We start from the raw sequence: 27,052 nt of genomic DNA, 5'->3' as shown, positions 1-27,052 counted from the left end.
ACCACAATATCAGCACTATTTGATTAGTGTCTAAATAAATCTATGCTGTTCCAAATTAAAACAGAGAAATAAACTTCAGCCTAACAGCAATTATAATTTTTCCAATATATTTGGTAAAGATATAAATTATTGGCAGCCTTAGCTTGACTCTCTGGGGCACCACTTAATTGAACACAGTCATATTTTGTTAGAGTCCAGCTGTATAAAGACAAAAAATATCTTCATTCTAGTAACAGGTGCAATTTGACTAAGCACACATTTATTTTGCCCCTTTAATTTTTCATTACTCATCTTCAAGCCAAAGTAATCTAAACATCACTAAGTCACTGCATGGGAAAAAGCTGAAAAACAGGATGATGATTAACTCACACATAAAACTAGTGCAAGGTAAAAATTTTTCAAATAACAGCTAAACGCAGTACACTGAAGCCCAATGGTAGTTAGAAAAACAAAAATGGTTCAAGCCAATAAGGTTTTGATGTATCACTAGCTGATACTTCTGCTGTATGTAGAAGTCTTTCATGCCATGTGCCTTCAGGGGCTGTTTAAATTTTTCCTTTGTTTTTCTTTTAAAGCATTAATTTTTTAAACAATTACAGCTATTTGTTCTGAAGCAAAACTGGCATATCAAAGAAAATTATTTTTTCCCACTGGAACCACTGAATTTCCATTTATGTAAAGGAGTAGTAGCATGACAGAAAAAAGTTTAGTTTAGTTCCCAGAAAGTTTTTCTAGGCTTTTCTAATGCTTGAATAAAAGTGGGCGTATTAGAAGAAGTAATCATACAATATGCAGCATTGGAATGGATCCACCAGGACCATCAGATCCAAATCCTGACCTTACACAGGACACCCCAAGAGTCACACCATGTGCCTGAGAACATTGCCCAAACACTCCTTGAACTCTGTCAGGCTTGGTGCTGTGACCACTTTCCTGGGGAGCCTGTTCTAATGCCCACGCACCCTCTGGATGGAAAACCTTTTCCATTAGGATATCCAACCTAAACCTCCCCTGACTCAACTTCAGGCAATTTCCTTAAGTCCTGTCACTGGTCACAAGAGGGAAGGGATCGGTACCTGCCCCTCCACTTCCCCTCATGAGGATGCTGAAGACTGCAATGAGGTCTCCCTTCAATTTCCTCTTCTCCAGGCTGAGCAAACCAAGTGAACTCATCTGCTTCTCATACAGCTTCCCCTCCGAACCCTTCACCATCCTCATGGCCCTCCTTTGGATGCTCTCTAATAGATTCATGTCTTTTTTATATAGTGGCACCCAAAACTGCATACTACGTTTAAGGTGAGGCCGCTCCAGTGCAAAGCAGAGCAGGACAATTCCCTCCCTTGCCCAGAGGCAACATCTCAGGGGGAAACTAATAAAACTTTCAGATTACTGCATTGATGTTAAACAGACATCTACAGCAGCTGACTTGCGTTCCATACACAGAAGTGCAGTGCTGTAACTCTCTAGTACATGATAGAGAAACTGGGAAAGAGAGATAATTGCAGGGGAAAATAAAACCCCGTGACATTAAATAGCATAATGCTCCTTGCAGTTTGTATCATACAATACTAATCAAAAAGCAAATTACACTCAATTAATCTCCTTCTATCAAAGAGTCACAAAAACTAATCACACTTCTTAAAAGTAGCAAATATTTTTGACAGTCAATTTTCATTTAAACCATATAGATGAAACAAAGGATTACATTTTTTTTCATTTTGCACTCACAACTGAAATTAAATTTCACAAGGTTGTGGATTAAAAGTAAGAAAAGTATGACTGTGCTAAACTAAGTTCAGTTGTGTTTAGAATTCAAAATTCTATCACTGCATTAAATATAATAGTTGCCTTTAATTCAATATTTTAAGTTTCTTCAATTAGTCTGGATCATGACAATATCTGAATTTGCTACTTTTTCAGTAAAATGACCTCTTCTCTCCACCCCATTGTCAAAAAATAGATGACTAATTATATAAAGCCAATAAACTAGCTTGCAATCCACAGAGGAAAAAAATGCCCTTGAACTCAAGAAATAAGTTGGAAACTATCTTCCAATACCAGAAAAAACCAACAGAATTAATAATATTTGATATTATATAGTTTTTATTTAAAAAACCACTCCATGTACTTTTATAACCTATCCCTTCCTACATTTCTTCTAACCTCCTAGACCATCTTTTTTTACACGTCTCTGTCCCAATAGAGCCGTTAACATGATGTAAAATGTATTTATTGATACTTTCTTGCCTTTATATGCCTTTATACTATGTAAAGCTGCTATAATGAGGCTCATTAAGTTGAAAACTATCTGCCATCTTCGAGGACTTAAAAACTATAAATGACAGATAAACTAAGAAGTTCTAAATTACAAAGCTCCTATTAAACAGATGCTTCTGGTGTTTATGCAAGGATTTTTTAAGGACTGTATTTGCAAGTCTTGTGTGAACAGCCCTCAGGGCAAATTTTACCATATCAGTATTCACAAGGGAAAAGCAAGACAGGCAATAACACCAAATATGATATGATTTAGCACTGACTCTGTCTGCTCCTTTTCATAAATTTCTCCATATGAAAATTATTTCTTCCACATCTATAGGTTGCCATTATATTCTCCTGATTTAATCACAACAAAAAAATTTCTTTATTGTCCTAAAACATCCTTTGTCTATGTTCTCAACATGCAGTTGGTCACATTATTTTTACAGTGATCACTTAGGCTTCTCTATGAGCACAGGTGAAAAATTGTAATAGACACCCATTCCAACCTTTCCAAAACCATGCAAAAGCAATTCAAGAACTGGAAAAACTGTGACCATGCAGAATCTTATACTTTAATGCTCTATTCAGAGAGAATGAGACCACAATGATGAAAGACTTTCTCAAACCTTTTAACCTTCTGCAATATAAAAATGAAGAGTTTCCAAAATGAGAGGCACTATTTCCCGTGTTTGAGCGGAGTGAAGAGGAGGGCATCTCAAAGAAAGGAACACCTCTGTATACATGCTAGTTGATATACGTATGCATGTATAGTTCTGAAAAGGAGTGGATGCAGATGTCAATCCCAACAGAGAGCACAAGCAGCCAGTTATTTTGGTAATATATTTTCTTAGGTTTTTTTCAGCTATAGAACTTCTCTTTCTTTCTTTTCTCAGTTGTTTTGCTTACAGTTAACTACATTTTTTTGGTGTGTCTTTTTTTTCCTCATTTTTGTCTTTCATTAATTTAAAAGGCTCAGTTGTCATCTCTCGTATTGCTCAGTGAAAGACTTTGCTTTATACAGCTGAGAACAAGGGGATTTTTACCAGTCCTGCAAGCCATAAAAATGGAAAAAAGAGGGTGGAAGTAGTCAGAGTTTTACAGTTTAACTGTAAACTTCAGGAACAACTAGGGTCTGGGTGGGGGAGTGTATTTACATTGGACATGACACTGGGAGCCCCATGCTATATGCTTAATAGTAGAAGAGGCAGTAAACAATTCATTGTACCCTGCTCAGCTTCTCTGTGATTTCCCCTTGGTATTCTCCCTTCCAGGTGGAATATTCCTACTCCTTTCCTTACATTGTTCTTGATTAAATTAATTTTAGATTCTAATTTGTTAAAAAGGCATCCCTAACCTAGTGAAATAAATTCTTCATAAAATATTAGAAGGATTACAACATTTCCTACAATAAAATACTATACTTTTCCATTCTGGATAGGAAAGCTCACAGGAAAAAGGAAAGTGCATCCACATTAAATACATTTGATGTGAACATTCTGCATCCTGCCCTGTTGCCATTCAGAAGCTGCACAAGTCAGGACACCTTTCCCCATACCAACATCTTATTAACAGCCTGCAATCTGTACCTTCAAGGGAAAGTGCTCTAGATCTTCTATCACATCTAAACCAGCTGACCATCTGTCAGAAAATAAAGGGACACAGAATTTGTCATAACTTCAGAGAGTTGGATGTGTCCATCGTGTACACGATAAAGAACAGAAGATGCTGGTAGTCCAGTCCATCCCACCTGGGTACAACTTTCTACATAAACAATTTCAAAATCTGTGTTTTTTCAGTAAAAATGAGGAAAGTGATATGAACCCAGAAGTAATTTTTCAGTGTCAATTGGAGAAATCTAGAGGAAAAAACCTTAAAGGTCTTCAAGCTTGTATGCCATCACCATAGGTAGTCAGAGCTGTCCTTAGGTATATATTGTGGTTCTGCGCTGTATTTTGGGTGTGTCTGAACATGCCTCTTGGCACTTCTTTGTAAACTATCTCTTATGTTGAGTCATGAGTACATAGATCAATTTAGATCTGTGCTACTGATTCTAAATATCATGATTGTTGCAGACTTGAATGGAAGACCAATCTAGGGTTTTTTATTCCAGATATCTTATTTCAGATTAAATAAAATAGTATGTTTAAGAAAAATGGAGGTAGTATATATATATGACAATACTTCTATTTACATAAAATGAGACATTACTGTTAACTGAAAATTATGATTTATATTTTATGGAGAATTTCACAGGCAGCACCATCATTAATGGTTTCTATTTTACTTTCCCAAACTAATTAGACATGGTTAAGTGGGTTTCACCTAAAGGCCATTTCACAATTTCCTTTGTAAAAAGGTTTAAAGTTATAATTTACAAAGAATTCAGGAAACTATACAGCCACTTTCCACCAAAATTCAGCTGAAAATGACTCCCTTGATCCCTCCCGCTCTTTTGAAGAATTGAATATGAAATAATAGAGGATGATACATGAAAGGTTACAAGTCCTAGTATGAAATATTTTTTAAAAAAATCAATTACTTCAATAGGAATCCTAAGGTGGGGCAGCTTCATCGAAAAGCCCTTTCTATATTGAGACATTTCTGTTCTTTGAATAATGATGCAAGAACTTTTTTTGACCACTTTACTTTACAGACATCATTGTAGATGATAACCACTCCTTTTTTCTTTATATAGCCTTACCCTAAGAGGGAGGTTATAGTCCTTCTGTACTCCAGCATGACAAACTCATTCTGACTCAGTGTTACACAATTAGGTGTGAAAAGTAAGTTTTATTTGATCAAAATTTCTAACTTAAGCTTAAGCAAAAAGTATTGCCTTTTAGTTTTTTTATTCCTCTTGCTTCATTATTCCATTTTTATTTGCTCACAATTACATTACTTAAATGTAGGAATGCAGCATTTCAGAAAGAGATTAGAAAATGTCATTCATATAAGCTTGAATACCAGTCAGAGGTGAAGGGTTTTGACAAAACTTTCTTGCCTCCTCTCTTGAAGAGTCTTACACCTTTTTTTTTCTTTATTAACATGTTTATTTTCATTATCTGCCACTGAATTTATAATCCACTAGGAAACAATGTATTTAGTTTCCTCCACAGTAAGACAGAGGACTTTTTCCCGCAACAGAATCACAGACTTACATGATAATGAAGGTAGGGGTGGGTATCCACATGACAAAGAAGATGAGATATTTTTATACAAGTATTACTGAACTGCTGTTCCAAAAGAGACAACTGATCCATTAGCGACAATAAACTGATATAAATCGATCGGGCCAATTTCAGTTACTCCATCTAGTTACATGTACCTCCAGCTGGGCACACACATTTTCCTCAACAATCATACCACTCTTTACATGAAAATTACAAGAAAAAAACTTTGCAACTTTCCAAGCATCCTCACAGAGAAATTTAGAAATAATCCCATATTGTTAAGAGAGAGGGGTGAGGAGAAATCTCTCCACTTGCAGAGAAAGGATTTGAAGATCAGATTACACTATAGCAAAAAGGAAGGATTTTTTATTACTAAATAAATATAATTTCCTGCTCCCGAATGCTGAAAAGTCAGTAACTTGGACTGATAGAACAAAAAGCAGTAATCAAATTTTTTCAAAGTTTTTTTTTAACAGATACAAATCCCTATGAAGATAAACCAGTGCAAGTTAGCATATGTGCTCTTTACTCTTGGGTAAAATTTCTTCCTTCAAACTTTCCTACCAAATCATAAGTCTATATTCCCTGTATCCTCTTGACTGCAGAAAAGACTTCAGACAAAAGAAATTAGCCTCCTGCTCAGCTCCTTATTATCAAAACCTATCACAAACTTGGACCAGTGGTACTGATCTCTTATGAAAGTTACTGGATCTGTCCCTGTGGGCAAAGCAGGTAGAACTCGGCATGTGGTCAGTAATGACTCTTCCCTCCTCCAAAGATGTTGGGAGAACTCTAACTGGGTTCATGTTCAAGAAATACACACAGAATATAACCTCAAAGTGAAAGGGTTTCTTAGCTTTTGTATGAGCACTGAAGTTGTTGTACTTGTTGACCTCGTTCAAGGGTGTTTGAATATCATAGTTGCTGCTATTGTGTTTATATCCATGGCAATGCTCTACTCTGCTGTAGTAAGTTTCTTCCTGTAAAGCAAGATTTTTTTTTTTTTTTTTTTTTTTTTTTTTTGTGTAAGAAGAAAAGCCTTTGTCCTTACAGCCCCTTTCAAAGGGCTAAATTAATTTTATGTCACTTAAAAGTAATACAGAAGCACTGGTTCTGTTGACAGGAAAAAGGTTGTTCTGTGAAATAACAAGGCACTAATGCAAGGCAGAACTACAAAGCCATGTTTCTGCAAGATCTTAACAAGTTTCCTCACAGCAATTTCCAACAATATTCTAGAACTGACCTTGCATATAAACAGGGTTTGGAAGAAAAAAAAAAAATCAAAAATAATAGATTTCAGTGTTGGAGTAGAGTACATGATCTTCTGACTGCTGATTTACAGGACTGCATATAACAATTTGAATAACAAAAGCATATTAATAGTTCTTCTCTGTTAGAACAGTATCCTTAAATAAGAGAAAGTTAAAAGTCAAAGTGGCCCATATAGCACCAGAAAACTGTTGAGTTTTTTAGAAATAAAATATACATATGTATGTATTGGTCTCTACACAAAAAATACACAAATATACACATGTGTACACACACACACACATACAAATGTGTGTACACAAACAAATACACACATACAGATATATAGGTAGGTAACTTGACGTCTCTTCCCAAGGTTTTTGTGAAAGTTCCCACTGCATTGTGCCTCAAGAGCATGATCAGTCCATCTTTATTGCACTTCTCCAATAGATGAACACATAAATAAATTACTGTCTAGTTCTTAAGCTCTATTTCTGCAGACAGCTAACATATTCTGCCACAAGCTCATATAATGTACAGATGTCACTACAAGACTTCAAGTATTTCTTAAGCACTGTTTTACTTGCTGTGTTTCTGTGTCATGAAACATCAAAAAGTAAAACATTTCCAAAATCCTTGGGACAACTATCATTTTCTTTTACTCTAAGCAGGACAGCAAACCCTGATTCTCCACGACAGATATAAGTGTACACAAACATTGAAGCTCTAAAATGGGATATCTAATGATGCAGAAAAAAAGCTAGCATCAGTATGACTCATGAGGCACAAGGAAAGTTGATTAAAAATTGATATCTATTAAAAATTCTCATTAAAATACTGGATTTCATTTCATTCAAAGTTTCTGCATAAGCACACTACCTTTGATCCATTCTCATTCATTTAGAAAAATAAAAGCCCAGCCATTTTGAAAGCAACCCATTACTCTTTTTTTCTTTGACATTCCGGAAAGTTTTTTTAATGAATTTCTATTTTTAAGTGTTCAGGATTCCTTCCCTATTTTCACTGATTTAGTCTTCTTGCTTCATTATAAAAACACTGAAAAACATTTTAGCATTACAGACAACCATCCTAACTTTACAAAAACACTCAAAAATTGGTCATAAACTCTTTTTAAAAAATTTCTCTAAACCAAATTCCTCTTTAGCAGAATCTTAAGAATGAAGGAAACTGGAATGAATAGAATTTAACCTGGACAATCACACTCGGATTTCAAACTAGAAAGTTCACCTGTGTTAACACCTGAGTCTTTGACTGCAGTTATTTTTTTAGAGGTTAGTTCATAAAATTTTTACTTTAACAAGTTTTTATAAAGTTTAGGGATATCTGAATCAGAGAATTCACATGTCAAATATATTAATTGCTCTTTTTTTATGTACAGTAATTATATATGATAGCCTTTCCTATTCCGTGAGTAACAGGATGCTATGAAACATCACATTGCAGTGTGAATTTACAGGCTAATCTGGATTTACCCAGGATATTTATGTAAGGAGATATAACAAAGTGCCAAAGAAGTTATAAATCCATATTTGTTGTGCCTTAGTCATTCTATTTAAGCAAGCCCTAACAGTAGTTTCACAGGGACTAACATCCCAAACCAATTTACCCTTATTCCACAGGAATGTGTTTGTGAGGAACTCATATGGCATGGTGAGCTTTAAATTCAAATTTTACTTTACTTCATTCTTCACATAAACTTTCTGTGTCATTAAAATTTTCACTTTTTAATCCCCCCAAGAAATGAGACTCTGAAATCCTACTGTAAACTATCAAAAATTTTCATACTTAAAATTATTTTAATTTAAAAACTACTTTCCAAAATACAAAGAAAGACTATTACCATACTGTCTCCAATCCTCATTAGGAGGTAAATTTAGCCACAAAATGAAGTTATTGAGTTCATTTAAGTAGGATGGCAGAGAATGGAAACCTTTTTGGTTATACCACACCTGGAAGAAAGAATGGAAATTGTCAATCAAAAATTAGTTCAATCTGAATGCTGATGTGCAAACTTACATACCTTTAAGAATTGCATGAAGGATATCTAATTCTCCTATTATGACATCTATTTATAGAACAAAGTCAACCAGGCAGAACAGAATCAACTGATTTGCATAGGTCTTTCAACAGCATGCAGCAGTTTTGTATTGTTGGATCTGTACATATATGTTTATTATTAAATTGAGATTCTCTGATTTAATGGAACACTGTGTCCCCCCTCCTTTACACACATCTGGTTGAACAAGTAGAGGAAGAACAATGTGAAAATAACACCTGCCAGTTTAATCAAAAATACAAAAAGATGAGCAAAACTAGTGTTAAAATTGGAAGAATCACTGAAATTCCAAAGAGACTTCTCTAAATAATATCTACATGAGATACATAGCAAAAAACATCTAGGAAGAGAATATCCTAGAAAGAGAGGAAAAGAAAGAATCAAGAAGACACTGTTTACAAGGTATGAAACTATTCCATAGAAAAAGCTGTCTCCACCATCAGCAAGCATCAGTGGCTTGTTAGGCATGGAGGAAATTGATACAGAAAATTGATACATTACTGTTAATCATAGTGCCTTTGAACCTATGTTATCCATACTGGAAACTAGGTCAAATTATTAAGTATGTTTATTTTCAGTTTCAGTGACATTTAAACCATCTGATTACTATCTGTTCCTCACATCATAAAACCCTTTCTTCTCCCTTTTATTTTAAACAGTTGAAAAACTCCTAACCTTTCCCTCTTTATATCAGCTCTTTGTAATCTGCGTTTTGTACGTCCTAGGTAGGGCAATTCTCAGTGTCTGGATTCTGAATCATACTGCAAAGTGAACAGGATTTAATATAAATCTTTATTGCCTTAATACTCCTCTTCCAAGATTTCAGTTTTCTTAGATAATTTCTAAAATTACCATCTATACAGTTACATCTTGGAAACTTCCCTAAAGATTTTCTTATCATTGCTTTGATGCTGTTCTCTTTTACTCGCATATAATTCTGCCTTTTCTTTTTTTTTCTTTTTTTCTTATACTATCTAACTACAAGCCTTACTTGGATGCTAGTTCCAGAATTCAACTCTTTTCTCTGACACATTCTCCTTTATATTTCCCAGTGCAGGCTGCCTAAACTTCAGTTCTGTTTCCCTTTCTTAATAATTATTTTCTTCTGATTCTTTCTCCTGACCACCTACTTGTTTGGATCTCCACATTTTTGTGAGTTGGGGTTTACAGTGCTCTGACTCTCCTTTTAATTTTCCTCCCATCTATCCTAGATCATGATTCCAAGAACCACTCTGAGCTCCACTGTCATTTCTTCTCTGCCTCTCACCCTTGAATCTTCTTCGCAACAAGCTCTGTTAGTCATTATTAAAAAGATCAGCAGCTTTGATCTGCCATTGTTCTTGCCTGCATTACCTTTCACATTTTCTGCTCTTCTTTGTGTGGTATTCACAACTGCTTGAAATCTCAACAGCATCATCAATCATCAAGGTTGGAAGAGATCTGTAACATCATGAAATCCAACCACCAACCCAGCACTACCATTAACTAACTCCTAGAACACTAAACCACATCACCCAACATCAAATCCAGATACTTCTTAAACATCTTCAGGGATGACTCCACCAGCTCCCTGGGGAAACTATTCCAGTGCCTGACCCCTCTAACAGTGGATTTTTTTCTAATATCTAATCTGAATCTCACCTATTTCAGCTAAAGACCATTTCCTCTTGTCCTCTCACTGCAGGCACAGCAGCAGAAACCAGCCCCACCTCACTATAACCTACTTTCAGGGAGTTGTAGAGAGGAATGGGGTCCCCCTGAGCCTCCTGTTCTCAAGACTAAAACCAAGCTTTCTCAGCAATTCCTCATAAGAAATGTTCTCTAGACCCTTCACAAGCCCTGTTGCCCTTCTCTGGATATGCTTCAGCACCACAATGTTGTTTTTAAATGAGGGGCCCAGAACTGAACGCAGTACTTGAAGTACAACCTCACCAATGCTGAATACAGGCAGAAAATCACTGCCCTGGTCCTTCTGGCTATGCTACTCTTGATACAGGGCAAGATGTTATTACCTAGGCACACCTTGCCTCATATTCAGTCTCCAGTCAACCAGCACCCCCAGGTCCCTTTCTGCCGAAAAGCTCTCAAGCCACTCCTCCACCAGCCCGTAGCGCTGCATGGGGTTGCTGGGACACAAGTGCCGGACATGGCATTTCACCTTATAGAACCTCATGAGGCTGTCCTCAGGCCAATGATTGAGCCTGTTCAAATCTCTCTGAAAAGCCTTCCTACCTTCAAGCAGATCAACACTCCCACACAGCTTAGGGTCATCTGAAAACTTACTGAGGGTGTGCTCAATCTCCAGATCCAGATCATCAACAAGGATGTTAAATAGAACCAGTCCCAAAATTGAGCCCTGGAGAACACTGCTAGTGACCAGGCACCAAGTGGATTTAACACCCCAACTCTCTTGCCCAGCCATACATTCAGTTTTTTACCCATCAAATAGCCAGTCATCCAAGCCACGAGAAACCAGTTTTTCAAGGAGGATGCTGTAGGAGACAGTGCCAAATATTTACTGAAGTCTAGATAGACAAAATCCACAGCCTTTCCCTTATCTGTTAAGCAGGTCACTTTGAAGGTCAGGTTGGTCAAGCAGGACCTGCCCTTTGTAAAACCATATTGGCTGGGCCTGATCCCCAGGATGTCTTCCACATGCCATGTAATGGCATTCAAGTGTCTCAAACTCTTATGTCCCCACATTTAAAGAAAAGAAAAAAAAAAACAAGCCCCAAAGTCTTCCCCTCTTTGGAAAGTCATGAAATTCCTTTGTTCTTCTCCAGTTCAGTTCCCACAAACTATTAAACAATCTAGACCTCCCATTCATTAATCAACAAGAGTGGTCTTTAAAGAAATGTAGTGAAAGAGAACCTAAGATTCCTGAGGAAAACTGAAAATCTTTGCACTGCAGGATGTCCTGTGCAAATAGCAATCAGGGCAAAAAGACAAAAACAAGTGATCAAGGGTAACCTGTCTTTTTCACAGCCCCATACGCCTATCTCCTCTTCTATATTTTTTTAAAGACTTTTGCAGAATAGAAAGTTATACATACATACATAATGAAACTCCACTGCAATTGTATTTGTTGTATTGAAGAAAAAAAAAAGGCAAAAAAACCCCAACAAAGCAAAATTCTGACAACACATCCTCATTTAATTCAGGCAGGGGAAAGGTCACAAATATTCAGAGAACACCTTTGAAATATAGTAATGCTACCAGTATTCAAATGAATATACAGAACCACAATAGAGCATTGTGTGTAACAATATATTTCAATATCCAACATGTTAATTGGAATTATCCTTCAAGCTACATTATGTAACTGAATCAAACCACCAGGAAATAACCAAATTGAAGATGGATATTTAATTTATTATAATCTGGAAAAAGAAACATATAAGGTTGTTCACTTCAACAGAAGGTACATGTAAGGTCTTTTTTCTAAAGGCTTGTTTTTTATTCAAAATTGTTAGCAAAGGTAAAATATAAAAAAAGGAAATATATTAGCTCTAGCTGAAAAATCTTTCATATTTCTCTTGTGCCACACAGGTAATTATTTACAGAGGGCAGAAAAGAGCTGAGGAAAAGAAAAATATATACATCAATATAATTAATTTTTCTTTTTCATCCTATCCATAGTTAGGAAAATTCTTTTCCAAGGAAAAATACAACCCCTCACCACATCAGATAGAAGTTCTGTGAAGATGTGTTTTACATTATTATATAATCTTTTACTTGCCATCAATATTCCAAAATAAAGCTAGACTGACATTTCAACTAACATATGGCCTATCAAGAAAAAAGGGTGAGAAGGAGCAGAGAAGTCCCTAAGCATTGCTGGACCAGATTCATGATTGATATTAGGCTGGAAAGATGTAAATTTTTTTCCCTGGACACTTATACAGTTACTGTACTGTAAAGCTTCAAGTCCCAACCTTTGGGATTGGAAAAATTTACTCTTCCAAATGACATGTGAACAGTACAGTTTGCCTTTCAGCAGTATTTAAAATCACCACATGTTCTTCCTATATTTCACTATGCTACAAAAAACAGCAACAGTGAAACTATTATGGAATAATTTTTTTACCATATTATCAGAGGAAGCCAAAGAATATACAGCCATGAAAATACAAAAAATTTGAGAAGTTGTGCTTTTGTTACATGGCACTGATCATCCATGAATGCCAATAATCAATGGTTTTAATCAGCCACATTTGTCATGTGGTAGATATATTCTCTCTCTTGTGTGTACATATACACATTCTTGGCGTGCATGCATATACCACTTATGCAGTATATACAGCACAGTATGATTAGGTACAGTAAAATAGGTACTAAATAAACATTTTTAATTTGAACAAGAAAATTGCTGGCTTTTTGAGTACAGGAGAAGAATGTATAAAGATTCAGAAATTTTCTAAAATTATGTTATTCAATTTTTTATCTTGAAGTTTAAATGCTTTCCTCCCTCCAAAAGACCAACCTCCATATCTGGTAGTAGAAATTAAAGTAAAAAAGAGTGATCTGCCTTAAGCTTGCAGCTTGCTTGCAAGGGTAAAGTTGAGATAGCTACACTAATGCTTTCTTTTCCAGCTGAAAGTAAAACTTCAGCCCTCACAAACTCCTTCCTTGTTAAAAAGGAGGGGGCCAATGTAGTTTCTAATCAGGTTAATATTAATGGCTCAGAAATTTTCTAAAATGAAGTGAGTCATACAGTAATTCTCTTCAAATGCAAATTTCTCATTTTCTTTCATACCAGGCTATGTAAAGGGTATATTCACTGTCTCACGAACAAACCTGAAAGGTCAAAGTAAAAATCTGGTCATTAGTTACTGAAAGGTTAATGCAATAACTTGACATTGCATCACTTGAAAGACACTTCCAGGAGATACTTTAGATAACACAGTGCCCTTTATAAATTTACTCTACTATTTGCTTTGGGTCAGAAAGCTTACTTACTAAGAGTATAACTATAATTTATCCCTGTCCTGATGGCAGGTGGAGCTCTATACCAAATATATTAAAAAAAAAAAAAACCTGACAAAAACCACAGTGCAAGCATGCCAAAACAAGAGTTTAAAATGATTAAAGAGAGTCAGAAAAAAAATCTTACTGAAAACCTTCATGTTTCTAATGAAGGAATGATGGAACTGGAGTTCAAAACTATAAAATATATGGGACTAGAAGAGAGATTATAAATAACCAAAATCTATGTGCTCAGATTTGTATACAAAATAGGGAGATTTCTAACAAATTATATGGAAAAGGCATTAGAAAGAGGAAGTGATTTTGCAAAACTAAGCATGAAATTATATTGGTCTGGAGAATATCTATATTGTTTTCTAACACTTTGTCCCAAAATGGATTTGGGATGAAGCTTACTTATGCTGTTCCTTGTATTCTTTTTTTATAAAAGCAAATAAAATCTATATTTACATAAAACAATTTAAAGGCAGAAGAATCTTTTTTTCATATACTAATCTGGAATCTGGAAAATGCATATCTTCCTCTTAAATCTTGTTTGCCTCAAATACACAAACAGAGACCACTTGTTACAGTGGGATACTGCAACACGCGTATCAAACAACGAGGCCCATGGAAAAGAAATATATATGGACCAATTCTTGCTAGATGTTTCAGAGATGTTTATTTCTCCAGCCGCATGGCCGGGGCTCTGCCGAGGAACTGCTCAATCACGGGACCCGAGGGTCCTTTGCCCACGCAGGGAACACAGAACAACCAATGGGGAATGAGGCTGACCAGGGGCAGGGAAACCCCGTGCCTCCCCCCCAGGGCCCCTCTCCCAGGACTACATGGTGGGGGGGAAGACCCCAACAACCACTCACTGATATGCATCAATGTTTCTCCAAAACTGCTGTTCCTCTACTCATAACACATCTACATTTGAATGGATCGCAAAAGTCAAAGAAGAAGGATTATTCTAAGCACAACTAAAATAAAGGGCTTTTCCTTGAGGCCTTTTGGTATGCAGTGGAGTGGTACAGTATCTCCCTACCGTGAAAACTTGGGATGAGACCTGGAGGCTAACAAGCACTTACCAACGCAGGGGATTTTATTTCCCTTAGAATGTTTTAGAAAGGTTCTTCTGAGAAAAGGATGGTATATATGTTATGCAGAAGGAGCTGCTCCTAGAAAATGCTTTTACTCTTAGGGGAAAGGTGGTAAGAGAAATGAAGCAAAGCAAAGTATCCCTTGTAGGCATGAAAAAGCATCAATAGCCACTCCTTATTGTGATGTTCAGTGCACTTTGGCCAATTGTGACACTGGCTTTTTGGAGAAGACAGAAAAAAATTATTATTTGGCTGGCTATCTAGAAACAAGATTTAAACTTAGATTCTAAAATTAATTCACTGGAAAAAGGCAAGCAAACAAACAAAAGCTATATCATTTGACTGATTTAAAACTGTTTCTCAAACACAGGAGAATACTTCAAGAATTATGAACAGAGTTAGACTATAGGAGACAGAGGATTTTCTCCCAATTATTCAGTGCAAGGATTTTATGTAATGATTTATTATTTGCTAAGTGCTGTGATGTCTGAAGCCTGAAAAAGTAATCAATACATATATACAGATGTGCACACATGCATGCAACTCTTACCTTAGCCAGGGGCTGAGATTTGGTGTTATTCAATTTTTTATCTTGAAGTTCAAATGCTTTCCTCCCTCCAAAAGACCAACCACCATATCTGGTAGCAGAAATTAAAGTAACAAAGAGTGATCTGCTTTAAGCTTGCAGTTTGCTTGCAAGGGTAAAGTTGAGATAGCTACAATAATGCTTTCTTTTTCAACTAAAAGTAAAACTTCACCCCTCAAAAACTCCTCGTTAAAAAGGAAGGGGACAATGTAGTTTTTAATCAGGTCAATATTACTGGCTCTTTTCTAGCAAAGGTATTCCCTTAGATAAGAATTTTTGCTTTTTGAAAGCTGAAATCTCTGAGCAACAGGAAGGGTTGTAAGGTATTACTGACTTCCAGCAGCATCTTAAACAGCTTTATTTCTTCCTATTCCATTCATATGTTAGCTCAAATCTTTCACCCAAAAATGCTTACCTCTCTTTATATTAAATCAGATACACCTTCTTTTAATACATAAGTGGCTAACACTTTCTTCTCCTCTATAAAATCATATTTAGTCTAATATTTCCACTTACATTATCAGCAGTGGTTGAGCTGTAAGGGCACATAAGTAGCTTCAAAATACAGCAGATAACCTCTGTTGCTGATATCACAGATTATGAAGTACTGCCAGGGGCATAGCAGCCCTTTTTACTTCAAAGAAAATTTTAATTGGAGCATATCCACCTCTGTTTGATTGAGTCTCTGAGGAATGGAAATTATCTTGTTCACCTGGTTTAGATATGCATCTCTGAGATGCTAAAATAACTCAGTACGTGGAAGAAAGTCCAGAGTATGCCTAGAGCCAATCATCATGCAACTGCTGGAGGAAGTTCTGAGATGGGACCACTGAGCGGCTGTCATGCTACCTTGAATGGCAGCCTGACTCTACGCCTTGATAACAATCACCAGATAAAGACAACTAACGTTTATATTCTCAGTGACAAATGTTTATTCCTTGGATCAGGAAGGACTATGGGGTTTATATGCAAACGACAGCCAAAGGCTAGACATTTTAAGGTTACCTTGTTTTGTTGGAAGACCACACTAAATACTCTTCCACAGGGAACCCTGAAAGATTATACAAAATATGTCCTCTCTTATTCTTCACATAGGGAGCAGAGGTATTGAAGCTTGAGCACATCTGAAAAAAAAGTATACTTAAGTAAAGCATTTTTTTAAAACAGTGGCACTACATTTAGCCTTATTTTTGGATTTTTATGCAGATTTTACAGCATTTCTTTTTAACTGGATTTGCCTTTCTCAGCTTTAACAGATTTTCAATAAATTATGTTTAGTTTTGTAAAGCAACTCAAACGATTGTGTCAGCTACATATTAGGAATCCCTTTGATTTCTCTTGCAGCCCTGTCAGTCAGTTTGTTTTGAAAACATCAAAACTTGTATATAAGTTTAGGAATGTTTACAGCAATGAAAGAGGCAAGACTGCTATTTCTTTGCTTTTCCTGAGAAGAAACACAAAATAGGCACCAGATAAATATGAGATGAAATCAAAATTCTAATTAATGTTATATGCTTCTAAAAATTTCATTGATGGGCTGAAGAAAAGAATAAAGGAAGATGTCTTCTAATGATTCAGTGGGACATTTTCACAACCAAAGAAAGGTGACAGATATTAGACTCAATTACCTCAGAAGCTTTACAAAGCACTTTATGTCAACCAACTGAAAAATTTTAATGCTTTTTTGATGTCTCGACCCTACAGAAATTAAAAATTCACTCTCAAAGATTGCTCATACATAGCTCACAGATACAAGTTCTGCCTCCATTGTCAAGCAACTTCTCTCCTTTCAGTTTTCATGGTTAATAGGCCTCTCCCTGTGTAAGTTCCCATTTGTATTTTATTCAACCTTCTTGTATTTTAGGTATAAGTTTCATTAGTATTAAAGACAAACTTATTCCTTGCCCAGAAAAACAAAAAACTAGCTTCCTCCTTTCATTTTTCCCAAAACAGTATTGCTATATTTCATATGCAACTCTTGTTCTAAATAATTATATCTTTATAAACAAAAGAAACTTTTTTGTAGGATATTCCCTTTTGGGGAAGTACATTTGCCACCTCAGACACAGTTTCATACTCTTGTTTATTACTCAACCCAGAGCAAGTCAGCAGGAAAAGTCATTAGTCAAGAAGGTCAGAAATTCATTATGTTTTTCAAAATCCTTCATGTCTTCAAGCCTGATGTATTTTCAAACCCAAAATCCAAGCCAAAAGCAAACTCTAACAATTAAATCTCATTCATGTGTAGATTCCCTGGTGGGTTCTATCAGCTACGTTCACCCACACTTCCCTTTGAAAGTAGGCAGTGTTCCAGATGTTATGGAAGTGTTATACTTTAACCTTGTTGTACATGATGATTTTTCTTAATCAGAGTCCTGTAACACATTTAAAGTAAGTTGCATCTGCTGAAAATAGTTCGGCTGTCTCTGTTCCTGTTATTTCGAATCAATCTATAGCCATTTCTAGTGCACATATGTGTTCATATACATCAACAAGAAATTTGTGTATAATTTCATTAGCTGAAACAGAAGTAAATCGCCAATCATAATAAGGCTGGACCTGTGAGGATTTATTTCCTCATCACTTTCACTAGCCCTTCAAAAACAGCAGCCAATGAATTAGAAATAATATACGCACACATATTTTTTACATACATAAGTAAATAAAAAACTACATACCTCCTGTTCAGACACACATTCGCACGAATCCTGGGATGACATAGATTCTATCTGCCAGCATGAATTATTTTTTCTAATGGGAATAAATGTAATAAAAGTATAGCTATCAAATGAAAGGAATATATCACTTAACAGAAGAAATCCAGAGAGTAATGAGCAGATCTGGCATGCTGAACGCCTTCTTAGTATTTGATCACAGTGGCAGCTCTGTCTAAAGTGATACAAATTTTACTCATTTTTATCAAAGTTGATTTATTAAAAATATTTTTATAGGCATCGAATGAGCTTCATGTCTCATATTTGCAGCACTTACTAAAGCATTGTCACCACTGCATTCCTGAATTTGGAAATCTAGAATGCTTCCTAACAAGTATTTTCCTTATCATCTATTTATCCTTCCTATGGACACAAGACTTGATCAAAATCACCGTAAAATTAATCAGATTACTGCCACTGACTTTTAAGCTGTATAGATCAGACCTTTTAACAGTAAAGCCTACTTATGCTCTTTACCTGGATGCCAGCTCGTTTATCAGAACAGATTTGTCACTAACCCCATGCTGCCAAAAAAAGCCTAAGATAATCCATTACAGAGAAAGAAAAAAAAAGAAAAGTTCAACACTTAAAATTAAGGAAATAGTTACATTAGTCACAATTACCCAGGTTGTGAATCTGTGCATGTGAGGTCCCAGTCAGAGAAATATCCCAGTAGAATCTGAGAAAGGTTTCCTAGGTTATCATCTTCAGTGCTGTTCAAAGTGGGCCACAGGGGTAAGGAGTGAAGGGGAAAGAAAAATTTTAAAAAAAGAAAATAAATAAAGACATATTAATATGTTTAGCTCTATTAACCTTCAGGCTCAAGGTCCTATGTATTTTCCAAGAAATTAAGGGACTATAAAATCCATGCATAGGAAACATACCAAAGTAATCTCATTTCAAAAAACTCTATGTGAGCATGTAAAGAAAATTCATTACAATTATGGCTAAACAAATCTCAACATCCACCCATGGGCATCATTCTCTTTATAATCCTTTATTCCTAGCAGTTAGCATGGCTAAAATTTTTTATGCTTATAAAATAAATTTATATTATATTTATAAGTTCAAACAGCATCTTGTTATGTTTATCTGTACATTTGCACAGTAGAGAAAGTGACCCATACATGTGATATTCACTCTATAAAAATTAATTCCATAGATATTGTACACTAAAAGTCAATGAATAAATAAATAAATAAATAATCTAGTTGGTTTCAAAGCTGAACATTTAGAAATTAAGTTGAGTAAGAAGGGCAGCAGGCTTTGTTAATACTGTGTAGCATTTTTAAACCGAAGAATTGTTTTGAGAAAATAGCTTCAGTCCTAAGCAATTTTTTAAAATGAAGCATGCAAAGGATTGTTCAAATACACTTGTCCATTTACATATAAATGGTCATGGCTGGTATTGATTTGAGTTCAATCTTCTCCAAAGTCTTTGCCCTTTCCTCCAGAAAATCCTTCACACAAAGATTTTCTAATTTTATCTTTCCTTCATAATAATCTATAAAAGTGTACTAAACATCTGAGAAAAACCCCACATAACTATTCTCAAAAGTAACCTATCATTCTTTCTAGAATACAAACATTCTTTAAAATATGAGAACTCAAGGGTAAAGGTCCCAGAACACTGGATATTGATGATGATGGATGAGCCCTTTACCTAAAGAAGGATTCTGCATTGTCATAAAGTCTTGGTGTCAGCTTGAGAGAAGGATAATTGATGGCCAGAGGCTTCACACTAAACAAGGCCATTGCCAGTGCAACAAAGAGGACGGGCAGCAGCACATTTGACAGGCTTCCTCTCCAGTCTCGCCTTATGTGGTGGAACCTTTTCATCAGAAGGGCCACAATCTGTGTGAGAGCAAGGCGGGCTCCACGCACACTCAAGGCTCCCGCAAGTGAAATATCTAAGTGAGACAAAGAAACAACCTCTTGACAAACAAGGAAAATCAAATTAAAATTTCATATGCTACATTGTCAAATGTAGAACATAACGGCCTCTTAGCTCTAATAAAACCAAACTACATAAAACAAGCACATTCTCCTGAATGGAATAGTATAGCCCCATACCACATCACTTCCAAGTAAAACTAATTAACTAATTAACTCTTCCTATGAGAAAAAACAGATATTCAGTTAACACACTGCTATAGCTTCCTGTGCACAGCTAATGGCTTACTGAATACCTATTTTCCCTAGGTATTCCCTATGGTCCTGCACTGGTACAGTCATTCCTTGTGCCTTGCCACCTTTGTTCCTGGAAAATTTACTTTGACAAATATGTCGTGTATTAGAACTAAGGTCTTGATCTACCTTGGCTGGAATCAGTGGCAACTTTTCCACAGAAATTTCAATGGATCATCTTCAGAGCATCTAACAGAGCATCACAGTTGCTAGGCACATGGATTCTCATAAAATCATTCCCTTCATTTCCCTGCTCATATGGGACTGATAAAATTTTCATATTTGTTAGTCAGTTCAGTTTTCAGAGCTCATGGGCTGTCCTTCAGATTCACATGGGAGTGTGTCCACAGCTCATTAACATCTCACCAATCAATCAGTTTGCTGATAGTCTCTCCCTTCATTTTATTTTATTTTATCATTCTCTGTCAGACACTTGTGAATCACACAAATCACTTTGCCTCCATTTTAGCCCCTAATGCCTTCTAGGTATGTGCAGGTTCTTATCAAATTCTCTTGCCTGTGGCCCTGCCCAACTGAATGTCCTTCATCCTCTTTCCTTCCTCACAGCATAGCAGTGTCTGGCAGATTTACTACCACAGGTATTTGCACTGTAGCAAGACTGAATAGCCAGTTTATTATAGTGCTCAGTGTCATGCTATATTTTATGAACCCTTGTGATTTGCCACTTTTTACCTTCCTTCTGCATACTGAGATCACTCTAAGCAGCATTTCCATGTTCCATGTTTAAACAACTATGTGTATGGAAGTTCTCAAGTAACCTCAAATTAATTGTCCTTCTCTTAAAGCAGTTTTTTCCTGAGTTTAATCCCCAAACCTTTGCATTGTTCTATCAGAGTTTTATCCAAGAAGTGAGGCAAACAGGGAGAAAAATTAATCAGAAAATAAGCCAAACTTCTGACCATGGTCATTGAGCAAAAGAGCTCAAATTCTGCACTCATTTCTCCAAGTAAATACAGGTTAATCACCCTCAGTCCCTGGGAAGGTCACACATCAAATTCTCCAGAAGATAACACCCAGGATATGAAAACCAAGAAATGACTGGGAATAAACATGATATATTTGTACTGTGTCACCTAGAGCTCAGCATGAGTACAGGGCTGGTTTGGTGAATGAAGGATGAGCAGCATGTGCTGTTTATTCTGATTTAACAAAGCCTGTGATGTGGTCTCCCACAGTTGAATGGGGTGTGGAGGACCACAAGGATCACTGGCTGGACTGACAGACACCATTCTGCAGTCTGGGAGCAGGGATACCGGATCTAGCTGAGGAGCAGCTGGTTAGTAGGGGTGCCCCTCGGGGGCAACGATGAGGAAAACACTGGCTAACAGTACTTTTTAACACAGATGTGTGTGCATACCTGCACCTGGAGGGGATCCACCCTGTTTGGAGTCATCTTAATGTCAGGCACTGTGGACAAGGAGAACCTGCTGGCAGCAGGAGCAGCTCTCTGGCAGCACCTAAGGATGCTAGTGGCATCAGGGAGCAAAATCCCTGCTCAGGGAAAGGACAAGCTGCAACAGGCACCAGCTGGTATCTGGGAAATTCTGATATCATATACCAGGAAAATAAATTTCACTGTGAAGAAGACAACTGAAACTCAAGACCAGACTGGACATGGCACTAAGTAACCTGCTCTTGACCTGCTTGACCGGCATTTTCAATATTAGTATTATCTGATTTTAACAGACTATAATTAACTCTAATTAATTTGGGGGTTATTTTGGGGAAAGGGAAAGGGGGGAAATTCCGGTATTTATTCCGTTAAGTTCACAACCAAATGTTGGGGTTTTTTTCCTCAGAAAATCCCATAGAACAGAAATTCTTTCCTTAGGCAGTTCTAATCACAGCCATAGCTTGCTAATTTGACAGCTAACACAAATGGGATTTAAGGTTTTTAGTCTCTCTGGAGAGAAAAAGTAGTTTCAGAATTCAGATTCTGGCTCAGCATTCAAGTGCCCTGATCAAGAAGGATTACATTTTAGGTTTGGAATTTTTTATTCTGTAATTTGGAGTAGGAGGAGGAGACATTCTTGTTAAGAATTTTTTTAAAGAAAACTTCTTAGAAATGTATTAAGTTCTTCATATTATCATGGTAAGACTCTCAATAGTTGTTGCAATACAAAATTGAGACACTCAGAGGCAGAAAAATTTTCGGGGTACAAGTGGTTTTAGAATAAAACACATCCAGTAAGTGCTTCCAGCTCAGAATCCTTGAAATTGTAAAGTATGCTATCTCTCATTTATCAAAGTAGCAAAATGCCAGAACAGAAGCACAGAATTAGATATTTTTTGTAGTCCCAGACTTGTTTATAGATCATATGCATGAAATGTGAATGAAAGAGGCTTCAAAACATTTGACCCTTTGAATCTCTGAAAGGCAACCATGACATCTACTTTCTGGGGACAGAAAGGAAAATCAGACCTGCCATTCATTCCTTTTTCTTGACAAACAGAGCAGAGAGAAATTATAACAAATTAATTCAGATTGCCAAAGGAACAGAAACTGTCACCATGAATATAAATAATTGTCCATTTTGCCCAATATCCTGACTCTTACTCAATATTCATAACGCCAGTGAGCCAAGACATATCCCAAGAAGATGCAATAAACCATTATAGTGGAAGTATATGTTTGACTGTTTGACTCAGGCACTTCTTTTTTTAAAAGTGATTTATCTTCTTCAAAACCTCATATGTTTATTATTTAAAATTCTAACTTAAAAGGGTGCCAAATATCTTTCTGAAGTATCTTAAATTTCCATCTTTGTGACCTTGAATTCTGTCATTTCTTTGTGTTTCAGATACAAAACAAAATTCTTGTTTATCTGTTTTGAATTTATTCTATTTGATGATACTGGATGGGCTCTTAAATCTTGCTTTAGGAGACAGGTTATAGAAGTTTTCAACCCATCTTCTGCATAAATAATCTCAACCTTTCACTCTCCTCTTATAAAAATCTTTACAGTCCTAATCAACCTCGCCACTTGTCTCAAGTCCTCTTATATTAACACTGTATCAGTCTCAAGATATATTGTGTTCAATGCAGCTATCTATCAGATGTGGAAACACTACTGATTTATGCTACAGTATTATGCATTCTTGTACTGATCCACTTGTTTTCTTTATGCATCATACCACTTCATCTGACTGCAGCCACACTGTGAAAAGTAGCCTGCATTGGGTTTTCCATAATGGACTCAGTATGGCTTTCAAGATTCCCAAGGTATTAAATCACGCTTTCAACTAGAACCTACAGAATTAATTTTTGCTTCATAAAGCTTGTAAGTAATTGACCACCTACATCTGGTATGTATGTCAGGATGCATAAAAACAGCATACATTTGTGGGAAAACAGCTTCTGATTATCACTGAGAATCATAAAGGCTAGAAGACAAGACCAGCTGACCTCTCTGTTATGAAGTCAATTTTTATGCAGAAAGCTTATGAAAATATCCTCATTAATAATTTAGATCATAGAATTAAAAACCTGACCCAACTGTTAGAAGCTGTCTTGCTTGACTTACGATTGCCATTATCCACCAGAAGGGCAATTATACTCACAATTAACTTCCCAATTCATCCAGACTCTCCTTTGTATTATGGACAAGATTTTTGCTGGTTTCCAATACATATAGGTTAATATTAGGTACAGGGAAACAAAACAAGTCCTAGAAACAAAAATCTAGAAACAAAGATTTTCAAAATCCTTGCCTATAGACTACTCTGGAATTAGGAGCAGAAGAAATTATTGTAGAAGTCTCTGACTTGGTATTAGATGGTCCTTTTGTCCTGTGTTTTGCACTTCTAGAAAATGATGTAATTCTAATCTTTTTTCATGGTGCATAAGGAAAGAGTGGCTATGCAATGGATGTGTTCACAGCCAGGAGGATACCTGTTCAATTCTACTTCTGTCACTTTGGCATTTAGACAAGTCATTTAGAGGAGGTCCAGATTTTGGGAAGATAATCCTGGAACTGCAATACCCTGGCAAAACAGTTGAGCTAGCTCATATGAAACTGGTTGCATTCAGAGGCAGTACATATTTATTGGCTTATCAGAAGTTTTGCGCCAACAAGTAGTTCTAAGCTGAGCAAGTGAACTGACATAATTCTGCATTTCAGCACATGCCACACTGCCCAGAGGCAGTACTAGCCCACCAATCTGTGCACAGCATTCCATTAGAAGATATAAAAATGTCTTTCCTCTTCTTGCACATTTTTCTACTCATTATAAAAATTAGTATAATATTGATTTTGTTTCCAGGAGGATTTTGAAGACTGATTTTCATGTGGGGAATTTGGATAAAAGGTGCTTTCATGATGTAAAGTATAAAGGGAATGCATCTGGTCTGTGTTTCATACTGTGACTGATTCTTGCTTATATATAATAGGGTAATGAGCTCTCTCTATCCAGATCTGGCCAGAAAAATATTTATTTTGGGGGGAAATTTCACAAGAGAAGTTCCCTTGTGGCATTTTTAGATATAAATCCTCCTATTCCTCCCCTCAGAGTATTTTTAAGTTTAGGCATTTTGAACATTTCTTCTAAAAAATTGGTTTAAATTGTTTCCATCCTAAGAATTTCCTGTCTTACAGTTTCTCCCTTTCCACACATATTGATTTATCCAATTAAGTAACATTTTTGAAGGGAAAACCTGTGGGGTTTTAATTAAAACTTTAGTTTTATATTTTGATCCCCAGATCCCAAAATGGGATTCTTCATGGGCCTGAAGACCTTTCAAAGTAATAGAGATCTAGGTAACTGTAGAGTTCATCAGTAGAATTAACATGTTTTAAAGCCAAAGCATTGGTGTCTGTCGCTGCCCAACCTTCTAAAGAACTCCCTTCACAACTCAAATCTCCCATGCCCTTTTCCTCAAGCCAGACAATTGACTGATTAGAAGATTTCCTTCCTTTATCTAGGATATTATTCTTGTTCAAGATCTGACACGCTTAGTATTTTGTTACACTGAAGACTACTGAAAGGATAGCATGAACAATACATCTGATTCCTATTGAAAAATCAAGAAAGAACCAGCATAACCAGAATAAAGTGCTGCATACTCTCACTGAAGAAACTCCAACACCCAAATCTCACAGTCCAAAACCCTGTCCCTAGACAAACTACCAGCACACTCATAAAGGAGCCTCTTTAGGCTCTTAATTTTTTTTTATTTCCCAGAATAAGGGTTGTGAACAGAAGTTCATTTGTACACAAAAAGCTTAGGAAAAGAATGGGGCAAACTCCTATCAAACTCTCACTCTGTATAGAAGAAATACATTCTACAGTCAGGGCTAAACAGAGTGTGTTACACAGCAATGTGTAAGGGGCTGAAGAACTGGTAGGATACCATTGCACATAAATCTTAGGAGAAACACTTTACAGCACCCTCACACTCACCAGGTTGGAGAGGAGATATATCTGACTTTCACTGGTTAAATGAAAGACAGATGTGTAAAGTAGGATTGTGCAGAAGAAAAAGTGTAAAATATCCAGATGTTAGAAAGCAAAAAGCCTTCATCCATAAAATATTTTTTTTTTTACTCTTTCTTGCTGTATTGTTATCAAAGCAGTGACAGAGGTTCATCCAAGCAAGAGCGCTTGATCCTGGACAGCACTCTTTGCATCCACAATTTTCATTTAGGCTTGTCGCAGGAGATGAACACATTGTACAGATAACATAAGGCACATAATTAAATGATAATGGGAAATACATGTGCAGAGAAGGACAACAAATCTAATGAAGGGCCTGGAGCACAAGTCTTATGTGAAGTGGCTGAGGGAGCTGGGGTTGTTTAGCCTGCAGAGAAGGAGGCTCAGGGGTGACCTTATCACTCTCTACAACCACCTGAAAGGAGGCTGTGGCCAGGTGGGGATTGGTCTCTTCTCCCAGCCAACCAGTGACAGGACAAGAGGACATTGTCTTAAGCTGCAACGAGGGAGTTTTAGGTAGGACATCAGGAGGAATTTCTTCACAGAAAGTGTGATGCAACATTGGACTGGACTGCCCAGGGAAGTATAGGAGTCACTGTCCCTGGAGGTATTTAAGGAAAGACTGGATGTGGCGCTCAGTGCCGTGGTCTAGTTGACATGGGGGTGTTAGGTCATAGGTTGGATTCGATGATCTCAGAGCTCTTTTCCTACCTAAATGATTCTGTGATTCTGATTCCGTAAATTTTTTAACAACTAAAATGAGCTCCAGTCTTTTTTATTATTTTTTTGGGAGAGGAGGAACTGTTAAAAACAAGGAATTTTCAGTTTATAGTTTCACATGAAATATGACTGATACGAACACTTCAAGCACTGCTCTAAAATACTCTCCTCCTCTTGGACCTTAACCCTACCTTCCATGGCATAGTTTTGGGATAGGTAATGAGCAGATCTGTAAATAATTAAAATCAGGACTAATTTTTGAGTACTGAATAACCCAACTGAAGAGAATACATTACAATAGTTCTCAAAATAACCTGAATAGAATACATTACCTAGATTCTCAAGAGCTCATTAAGGAGCTCATAATGCAGCAAATTACTATTCCTGTCCCCCAAACTCTCCAACTTTTGTAGAGTTTACTATATGAACTTGATCAGAGTCCATATCTGAATCTACTTTTTCTACAGCCAACCAGCATCAGACTGTGCTGCTGCAAAGATCTACAAAAGAGTCAGAACAGATTTATGTGTGAAAAATAATCCAACTCAAGGTCTTTATTTTCTCTC

At 36.4% G+C, this 27,052-nt stretch overlaps 1 protein-coding gene across 1 annotated transcript in view; it reads right to left on the bottom strand.

Moving 5' to 3' along the window:
• Window positions 1–27,052, bottom strand: part of ABCA13 (ATP binding cassette subfamily A member 13) — a 179,713-nt gene that overhangs the window by 56,906 nt on the left and 95,755 nt on the right. Inside the window, exons 36-41 of the mRNA XM_042048864.1 lie at window positions 19,789–20,035; window positions 18,749–18,838; window positions 18,090–18,162; window positions 16,417–16,535; window positions 15,376–15,463; window positions 8,539–8,647 (exon numbers count right to left, since the gene is read on the bottom strand). Coding sequence (XP_041904798.1) covers window positions 8,539–8,647; window positions 15,376–15,463; window positions 16,417–16,535; window positions 18,090–18,162; window positions 18,749–18,838; window positions 19,789–20,035 — 726 coding nt within the window. The remainder of the gene's footprint in view (window positions 1–8,538; window positions 8,648–15,375; window positions 15,464–16,416; window positions 16,536–18,089; window positions 18,163–18,748; window positions 18,839–19,788; window positions 20,036–27,052) is intronic.

This window comes from Corvus kubaryi, unplaced genomic scaffold, assembly GCF_017639235.1.
Source record: "Corvus kubaryi isolate FWS band 111438036 unplaced genomic scaffold, C.kubaryi_AGA036_p1.0 68, whole genome shotgun sequence".
NCBI lineage: Eukaryota > Metazoa > Chordata > Aves > Passeriformes > Corvidae > Corvus > Corvus kubaryi.
Note: the sequence above shows the minus strand (reverse complement) of the source record. Positions and strands in the feature narration are given on the sequence as shown.